The sequence below is a fragment of the Pollachius pollachius genome (assembly GCF_949987615.1).
Source record: "Pollachius pollachius genome assembly, chromosome: 8".
NCBI lineage: Eukaryota > Metazoa > Chordata > Actinopteri > Gadiformes > Gadidae > Pollachius > Pollachius pollachius.
Genome location: NC_136941.1, coordinates 10477487 through 10487562, shown reverse-complemented (window position 1 = coordinate 10487562; position 10076 = coordinate 10477487). Strand labels below are relative to the sequence as shown.

At 42.1% G+C, this 10076-nt stretch overlaps 1 protein-coding gene across 2 annotated transcripts; it reads right to left on the bottom strand.

Moving 5' to 3' along the window:
* Positions 1-1218: 1218 nt before the first annotated feature.
* Positions 1219-9931, bottom strand: eno1a (enolase 1a, (alpha); the record flags this gene model as incomplete). 2 transcript variants are annotated; one of them, XM_079741681.1, is made up of 12 exons in its annotated part: positions 1219-1716; positions 2012-2070; positions 2231-2339; positions 2426-2627; positions 3070-3267; positions 4119-4341; positions 4829-4962; positions 5141-5210; positions 5702-5760; positions 6369-6464; positions 8029-8123; positions 9836-9931. In XM_079741681.1, the coding sequence occupies 11 exons, from the start codon at positions 8111-8113 to the stop codon at positions 1653-1655; spliced, it is 1299 nt and encodes a 432-aa protein (XP_079597807.1). In that variant the 3' UTR covers positions 1219-1652. The 2 variants fall into 2 exon arrangements, with proteins under 2 accessions (XP_079597807.1, XP_079597806.1); XM_079741680.1 differs by lacking the exon at positions 9836-9931 and having other exon boundaries at positions 8029-8152.
* Between the last annotated feature and the right edge of the window lie 145 nt (positions 9932-10076).

Genomic DNA, 10076 nt, shown 5'->3' with positions numbered 1-10076 from the left:
GCCCTGTCTTTTATTCTTTACAGTCAGGTGTTAAAGACGTGATTCACTTCCACCTAGAGGTTGAAGCAATGCCTGGGCAGGATGACACATGAGTCCAGAAACACAATAACTATGGCGAGGTAAGTAGATTTGGGCTTGGAGTAAAAAAAAATTCATTGCTGTAATTTGAGGGAAAGTCAACAATTTAGATAATCGAATATTATTTTATGGCCTATGCTATTTAAATTATATTTATTTCATAATTTAATTTAATCCTACATTTTTATATGTATGTATAGATAAATAAATATATAAATGTTTTTGTGAAAGTTATGTTTTCAATTAATACCAACATAACAATATCTAGATCATTGTAACATAATATTTAATTAATGTTTTTCTAATTCATACTCTTCGTAGTCTTCCGACAAAAGTCTCAAAAATACTTAAAACAGTCAATAATGTGTGGTTAAGCCGTTTAACATCTACATTTTGTGTGTACCCCATCAGTAAATTGCACTGCACAGTATCAACCACTAGATGGCAAATGTGTCAAATAAACTAATAACATATAAAATATCTTAATTTAATTAAACATCAAATATAGATTGGGAGATCTAATGTAAATTACATAAACCCGTAAACTCCCTGTTATAAACCCCTTTTCTTCTTTCATGCATTGTTATATAGGACATTATGAAAAAAGCTCTTTAAAATCAACCAACATGGGAATTGTTGTCAAGTTGTTGTAGGATTCCCTCTGGTGCTTCTGACAGCACCACTATCAGACTAAACTCCCATTGCGAGGCTATGTGCAGATAGCTTATAAAAGACAGAGCTCTGGATCGTTCACCCAGAGGGCTAGAAATGGCGTCCATCTGCACCAGGCTCATGTTTCTTCCTCGCAAGGGCTACTCCAATTACATGCAACACTTAAACCGTTTCTTAGGAGTCCCTTAATACAGCTTCGCTCTCCATTATTAATAAAAGGTAACCATTTTGATGCTTTACTCCTGCTCTAGTTTTGTTTGTGTAGATAGTATTACATTTTAGTACACTTGTTTTTATGTCCGAGGACAGTAAAACCCATCAATAGATTTGAATTAAATAATATGCACATTTCTTTGTTATCATCATGAATAGCATAAATAATGTGTTGCAGAATTCAGTGCAGACATTCCTTGCAGAATTCTTTGTTTGCATTGGTTAAGGGAATAAAAAGATGTGGGGAGAAGATGCTTCAAATTATATTTTTTATTACATATTTCTGCCAACGCTTACAGAATCACTAGAGCTCACCGAACATGACATTACACTGACAGTAGTAGTTTCACTGCTCACAGCAGCACCCTTCTTTGCTTACAGTAGCTTTGCTGAATTGATGAGGAATCAGGGTAAAGATTACTACAGCTCACAAGAAGCATTAACGGGTATTCTTTCACGCAGCTACAGAGACACAAACATAAATATGGAGGTGTAACTGAAGGATGAGGGGGCGGGGGGCTTGCTAGACAAGAAGACATGTTCGGTGCCACAGGTGACGTTCTAGGATCTCGGATTTCCATTCTATATTCCAACTTCTATCTTGTAGCAGTCGCAATCTAGCGTGGCATACATGTATTTGTGTGTAGGTTATTTATGCGTGAGGAAAACAGAGGCTGAAAGACAGCGCTCTAGATGGGGTGCCTGAAGTTCTGGCCAGCGAACTTGGCCTTGTCTCCGAGCTCCTCTTCAATCCTGGAGGAGGAAGAAGACAGGAGGGTGAAGTGGGCTAGATCAGTAGTTTTTATAGAGAGCATGCAATGTTATTCAGCCAAGGACAGATACACCTAGATAAGTGTCAATAATCATAAATATACAAGACCCCTTAAAGCATTTTTGTGTGTTTAACACACACACACACACACACACACACACACACACACACACACACACACACACACACACACACACACACACACACACACACACACACACACACACACACACACACACAGTTGTGAGAACGTGTGCCACCTCATATAGGACTCACCTCAGCAGCTGGTTGTACTTGGCCAGACGCTCGGACCGGCAGGGGGCGCCCGTCTTGATCTGGGAGAGGAATCAAACAAGAGAAAGTGACTCCTCTTACAAATAACCCGTCATCCTGCAGCACTGCAGTCTGCATTCAAAAGAAAGTCACCCTCATCTCAAGTTACAAGGGAGGGTTCCTCTTGTTTAAATGTCCCTTTCTCAGTGTCGGATGACTAACCTGTCCAGTGCAGAGTCCAACCACCAGGTCAGCGATGAAGGTATCCTCGGTCTCTCCGGAGCGATGGCTCACCATCACGCCCCAGCCATTGCTCTGGGCCATCTTGCAACTAAAACCAAAATAATAAAATAAAAATTCATATCCCTCAGTCAAAAGACATATGCTGAGGTCAAGTTTAGAGCGCAAAATACTCACGCCGCCAGGGACTCTGTCACGGAGCCGATCTGGTTGACCTTGAGGAGCAGGCAGTTGCAGGCCTTCTCTGCCACCCCCTTGGCGATGCGCTTGGGGTTAGTGACCGTGAGGTCGTCTCCCACAACCTGGATGCTGGTGGTGGCGGTGAAGTTGGACCACGCCTGCCAGTCGTCCTGGTCGAAGGGGTCCTCGATGGAGACCACTGAAGAGGGAGAGGGGATACAGTAGCACAGGCTCAGAGACTGAATCTTTTATTCATCTTCAGATTTTTAGATTTAGATTTTAGTTTTGTGTTTCAGTTATACACTCGATTCGCTTATGTAATCAATAATATGTAATAGGTAAATATTTAATCAGGCCTTAAAAATAATTTCAATTCATTTTATTTCTTTCATTCATCATGTTGGATCACAGTGCGCACAATAAAATAAATTATGTAGTAGTCTGTGGTACTGCTATAGATACAATGTTCTTCTCCAGCCATTTCCTGATCCAATCGCTATGTAGCTAGGGTAATGTTCGACAGGACCGTTTCCTCCTAATCTCCACCATTTATTAAATGCCCTCCATCGTGTGGCAAGAAGCACCAGATAACCAGCAGGGGGAAAGAAGAGTGCCCTGCTGAAACATTTAGAGAGCCGTACCTGGGTAGTCCTTGACAAAGCTCTTGTAGAGGTCAGCCAGCTGGTCGGGGGTGATGTAGCGGCTGGGGTCGTCGGGTGACTTAAAGTCCAGGTCGTACTTCCCGCCCTTGTAGAACTCTGAGGCGGCCACGTCCATGCCGATCACGATCTTGTCGGTGTAGCCGGCCTTGCCGATGGCCTTCATCAGCAGCTCCAGGGCTGTGTGGGAAAACGTAGAGATAAGCACCAGACATATCCATTCTGGGGGAGGGAAGTTGCTTGTGCTATTTCTTTCTTAGACTATTGGTAGTGCTAATATATTTCACTGATAAACATAAGTAATATGTAACAAGATGTTCTTTTTCAGACTGGTTTCGTTAGCATTTCGGGGTACATCTTTTTGGACTTTAAGTTTATAAAAAGGGAACTAGGTAGGTATTGAAAATTGACAAGAGTCAGAACTGTGAATAAATAAATACTTTAAACAACTCTTTAACCCTCCTAAAGATTGCTGTGCCCCACTGGGGGTATTTGCCATATAAGCACCTTGATATCAGCACCTTGATACTGAGTCCAGTGGGTCAGCAAGCAGACACTCATTCCATTATTCCCCATTGAGCGAGGGCCTTAATTTGGTTACCATGTGCTGCTCCAGGAATGACAGCTATTTTTTACCGGGGTCAAACGGGGACACACTGACCTAACAGTCTGTGCCAAGACCCTCCCGTTAGTTATCAAAGGGTACAAAAAGTGGATTTTTAATTGTTTTAACATGGATATACGTTAGTAATACTAGGCAGCAATACTAGTCATAATACTAGCACTACTGACCTGTATTTATGTGATCCTATTCCCAAGTAATTTATTTTACATTTTTGTGCAGACATCTTTTTCTTTAGCCGTTCTTTGTGCTACAAATGGACCCTAGGAAGTCTGGCCCATAACAGCATTCAGCTGTCCTTCAATAAATAATGAGCCAGTGATTCACTTGGCACAGAAGGGTTCTGGATTCTAACATCACACAAACAAGATCAAAGCCTCAGTGGCGACGCTATTCCACGTGCTCTGACCTTCCTTGTTCTCCAGGATGTTGGGTGCGAAGCCGCCCTCGTCTCCCACGTTGGTGGCGTCCTGGCCGTACTTCTCCTTGATGACGTTCTTCAGGTTGTGGTAGACCTCGGCTCCGATGCGCATTGCCTCCTTGAAGCTGCTGGCGCCCACGGGCAGGATCATGAACTCCTGCATGGCCAGCTTGTTGCCGGCGTGGGAGCCGCCGTTGATGACGTTGAAGGCCTGCAGGTCAAATTAAAAAAAAGGGACATTTTATGTAGATCCTGAGGTAAATGGTAAATGGTCTGCATTTATATAGCACTTTACAATATTCCGGGGATCGAACTAACAACCTTGCGGTTACCAACATAACCTGCTCTACCTCCTGAGCTGCTGCCTCCCCTGAGGCCATTGGTCGCTTGCATTCGCAAGGGAACAATGCCTACAAGCAGGAGGCATTAAACTCTGCGCTTGAGTTACCGTTGTTGATATTCTATTTCAATCATCCTTATTGTCGTATCTTCTCTTGTTTGATTTGATACATGCTGCTGCAACATCCAGAGACCCCTGTCCAGTGCATAATAAATTGTTGTCTTATGTTATCATGGCTTCCCTCCCGGCGCCATCAACGTGTGTGCTAATGTTACATCCTAATGGATAGTGTAGCAAAAGACATTGCGTTACGTAATCTGCAGCGCACGGCTGACGGGGACTGGATTACTGAGCTTACAGGGACGGGCAGGATCACTTCAGGGTTGCCAGCAAGGTCGGCAATATGGCGGTAAAGGGGCACGCCCTTCTCTGCTGCGCCAGCCTTGCACACAGCCAGGGAGACGCCAAGGATGGCGTTAGCACCAAACTTAGCTGTGGAATCAAAACAAAACCAGACCGTTTGTTTCAACCTGGGGGTATTTTCTGTTTAAAAACCTTATAAATGAACCCTTTGTAAGTGTTGCGTATTTACATGTTTTCCGTTTTTTTTATATTAGTAAAATACAAAAAGTATCATGGCATAATGTTGTATAACAATACTGAGGCTTACATTTGTTCTCAGTGCCATCCATATCCAGCATCAGCTGATCCACCTTCTCCTGCTCCAAGACATTAACGTTCTGGGGGATATACAGGGTCATGGTGAAACGTGACACTGACATATCTTTATATTATTAATGACCGTTATCAAACATTAAAGTTAGTTCACAAAACTAAACAGCCCACACCAGTCATGTTATGAGTAGTAATCACAGCATCTCAAGTGACACACAGTCTGCTTCTAGGCTGCGCTATGCTATATTGAATACTCTTTGAAACTCATTAAAACACACGAGTCAAACTCAATATAAATACTGCATTGTAACACGCAGAGCAGCCATTGCTTATTTGTTTGTATTTCTGTGGCTCAAGCGTTTAAGACCCTTTACCTTAAATCCTTCACAGCTTTTGCCATACTTTGCATCTGAACATATTTATTTTATTCGCTGTCTCTCTGGAATGTGTATATTTTTGATTAGAATCACGAAATGGACAAATATAATAATTAGGTATATTATGTTTCATACAACTCCTACGCACAAAGTCACAGTCAAACAATAAATGGTCCTACCTGGCTAACCAGTGCAGGCGCAATTGTTTTATTGATATGCTCAACAGCTTTTGAGACACCTGCAAGGGACAAGCAGACCATCACTGACGGGGAAACAAGAAGGCCATGCAAAGCAGGAAAAACAGACGAGCACAGAGCAAATTCACACGGTTCAACTAGAGACTATTTAGTAAATATATTTGATACATATGTAATACATATTTTGAAATAATGATGTAATCTTCTGTGTATACATTTTATTACATTGTAGGATTGTAATATATACATATATAAAATATATTGATCATTTTTCAGTGTCATTGATGTGATCGTCTGTTCATGCTTGCCAGGGATAGTTAGTCAATAAAAAACTCCAAAACAAGTCATGCTGCTTTTGTGTTAAAGCGAATCTCTACATCGCCATCATCATCCTCAACCCCTCCACTTAAATCACTCCCTTTATTTACCTGGTTACACAAAGCAGGGGCCAAAAACTCATTTATATATTTTACAGCCCTTTTCACTCCTAAAACAGGACCACGAAATGGAGACGGACAAAAATAAAATATAATGAAAAGTTAATATATTGTTGTAGATCTTGGCCCGTCGGTGATAAAAGTGAACCGTGGAAGGCAGGTGACTAGTAAAATATAAGTGATATATATCAAAAATATATAAATGACGTTACCTTTGCCCAGGTAGCGCGTCTTGTCGTTGTCACGGAGCTCGAGGGCCTCGTAGATGCCAGTGGAGGCACCGCTGGGGACGGCTGCCCTGAAAAGACCTGGAGAACCACAGACAGCGGTGGACGCCGATTACATTTCCTGAGACACTAGGCCTTGTTAAATGTACATGGATCAAGGGTGGATGGGCCGATGGGTCGAATGAAATAGCTGTGAGCCATATTACTTCAATTTGATGAAATTATCCCCGTTGAATATCATATATAATATTTGAAAAAGATAGTGAAATACGTCATATTACAAATATAGAGACACATATATATTGCTGCCATTCCATAAATTAATAACCACGCCCAGTGCACAGAAATGGTCATGGAAACAGAGAGTAGAAGGACAGAGAGAACAGGAAGAAAGGGCCCAGTCAACCACAACCGCTGCCATTACGTAACAGAGGTAGACATGCTGGAGGAGTATGCGTGCAGTAGCTCAGTGGAAGAATACTACAACACTGGCAAAGAGTGACCAGTGGGGGGGGCTGTTTCCCAGAGGACACAGCGGCTCTCTGGGCTAAGGTTAAACTCATCCAATCACCACTAAAGCCATATACACTGTAAACTTCTATCCATATCCTTATTAGAAACAATTCATTGTAATGTTATTTAATACTATTCAAATCTTAAATTGTATGCAGTAACATGTCTCCTATTGATTTCTAGAGCACAAAATACGTTGCATCATGTAGCCAGGCAAGGTTATGTAACAGGATATTCGTATGGTCTAGTTGCTACACTCTGGGGGCAGCCAATAAATTATGGAAAACCTCTACTACAAAAACAATTAAGAGAAAACGAAGAGGTACGATCACATTCACATCACATCATAGTATTTAGAAAAAGTTACTTCTATTGTGTATGGACATAAATTTAAAAACAGGTTTGTTTTATCTTTATCCCTTCCATGTCATTGGCCACTTAAATCGCTTCATTAACATTCTCAGGACATTCAGTTTGGTTGAGACGTTTCTGTGGTTTAAGTTCACAGAGAAGAACGAAATAAAACATTAGCCAAGCTATAGCGGGCCAAACAAACGTCTGTCCCCATTAGTCAATTTAGGTAATAAATATAAGCTCTGGGCATATCGATTGAAATGACCCTGCCCTAGCATGGGCTGCTTGATGCCCAGTGGTTTTCCACCCCCCAAGGGGAAGTGTAGTCTGAAGTCATCTAGTTGAAAACTAGACTAAAAGTAGTCTTCATTTGTCTTCAGAATACAAATAGAACAATAAAATTCAGTTAGTGCTACAGCTATAGTTTCCAAAATAAACTGAAATATAGCTGGCAATAAATAAAGTTGCGTCATTATAATAATTTGATTCCAGTATTGGCCGTGATTCAGTTCCACTCAATCTAAATGGCCTTACATCTAACTTACAAGCTTTAAGTCAATTAGACAGAAGATCTTGTTGCTGCTGAAATTCTTCTTGCAGCAACTATTTTTATTTGTCATTCTTTCCATTTTCAGGTTAGGTAGTTAGAAAAATGTAATAACATAAATCTAATAGTAATGAGTCCCTTCTGTCCCCTTAAAAAAGTAGCAATTATGTTGTAAGCCATCCTGTATTTCAATTTTTCCCATTGAAGCCAGCTCAGTGGTACACTACGTACCTTTCTTGGTGTACAGGTCGACCTCCACTGTGGGGTTACCACGGGAGTCGAAAATCTCCCGGGCGTGGATCTTGAGGATGGACATGATTCTGGATCTAGAGGGGAGCCAAGAGGTAGCAGACATCAGAAGCCTATATCGCTGTGGAACAGGGCAGGCGACAAGGGATGACGCTGCTGCATCCGCCTTCCTGCGTAGCAATTAAACAAATGGAATCTGCGACCAGACCAGTGACTTGACAAAAAACATTTGTACAGCACACTCAAAACTGTCAAATAAAACAAAAAAGAATGCCCGTTCTTTAGCTATCAACTAGAAGTTTAGACACTAAGTAATGGACGAGATTGTCCTATGATGAATACCAGATTTGGTGCAGTCTCGTGCAAGGGATGGGGATGTCAGCGCAAGTCAGTCCCTGTGAGGAGTGGCTCAGGAAGAAATGGGCTCTCTTCTAAATCCTTCAAGTATTGACATAATACAATCTGCCCAGATTAATAAGTAAAAGCAGGGACAATAAGATTGAAGAGGTTACAATAGAGTTGAGTAACTTCTTTTTCTGTGTGTGTGCCCATGTCTGCAGTGATAACACATGAGCCAGCGCCAGCAGTGGTCTTATCTCAGGGAGTTGGGGCTGTTATCAGACTAGTCTTTCTAAATTCAGCACTTGGTGTCTGCGGAGGTTCTAATGATAACCTTAGCGAGGCTTTGGCACTATGTGGTCTGTGGTTTTATTGTTTTATCCCTCTCTGTTTTTGGCCCTCTCTGTCCTGGCCTGCTATCTGACACAATTTAGCATTCATGAATGAACTTGAGCTCAGTATTCTGCCCTAGAGAGTTGAGGGTCAGCCTATCATCCATTGTTGAACCAATGGTAAAATCGTTTATGTCTGAGGGGACATTTGCCAGTGGCTATAAAGCTCTGCGGATCTACTATTACCACAGTAGCCATCAGAGATGACACAGTCTCAGCTGTCAAAACGTCACTTCTGATTGCTTACAGTACAACAGACTAAGGGCGACAGGAAAGGTTTATGTCACTTCGTATTGATTTTCTCCTGCACAAAATGGCAGCCAACGATAATGAATCCCCAACCTTGGACGCAATACAGAATTTCACTTCCAGTCCTAGAGGGCAAAGCTAATACAAGTCATTCCTTTGCACAATGACTGTACATCCATACTCTGGTTAGCTCTTGGCAAATGCTACATTAGGCCGCTGAACCAAGAGTGGATAATTTGCGTTGTGAGGCCATTATCATGAAATCCTTGTATTAAAAGAGGAAACATTCCAACCACTTACAAGACACTCCCCCTGAACCGCTTCATCAACTGGTTGCACATCACATAACGTGAGGGTCGAGTATAGGCCGTTAGCAACCAAGTAAGACTCAAAACTATGCAAATTGTGAATATTTTGTAATTGGCCAGTACGTACATCAGTACAAGTCGGAAGCAACTAGTTTGTAGTTGGTCTGCAACTTGACGCCATCCGCCATACTGCGTTTCTAAATGGGTCGCGCCAGCTGACGGGCGGGTTTAAAAATAGACATAAGCCTTTCCTGCGAGCCACATCACCATGTCATACAAATGCATATCTAAGTGTTTTAAGTCAAAAGAACATAGTCAAATATGACTGCAAGGACAAAGCTAACTAAGGTCATTGTGGAGAGTGCGAGACAGTGCGTTGTATAAATAAAGGGCACCGTCAAACTACGAGGTTACGTCAATGAAAGCTGTAATTAATCTCGTAGCTGTCAACTTCATTGGATATCGTAAAAACACAATTACATCGGAAGAACAAGTGCTTACCTTGGCTTTCTGGCGTAACTGTGTGACAGGGAAGTGCTGTGTGTCGCTGGGGTGGGTGAGCAGAGAAGGCGCTGGAGACACTCCCCTGCTTGATAAGCACCGACAAGCAGGAAGAACTTGGAGCTGTGCGTCCTCGACTGTCATTGGCTGGCAGAGGCTCACGAGGCAGCGGAGTGCGAGCAGGGCTGCACGTTCACCAGCAGCATCACGGCTACCCAAAAAAACTAAAACTTCATTACGT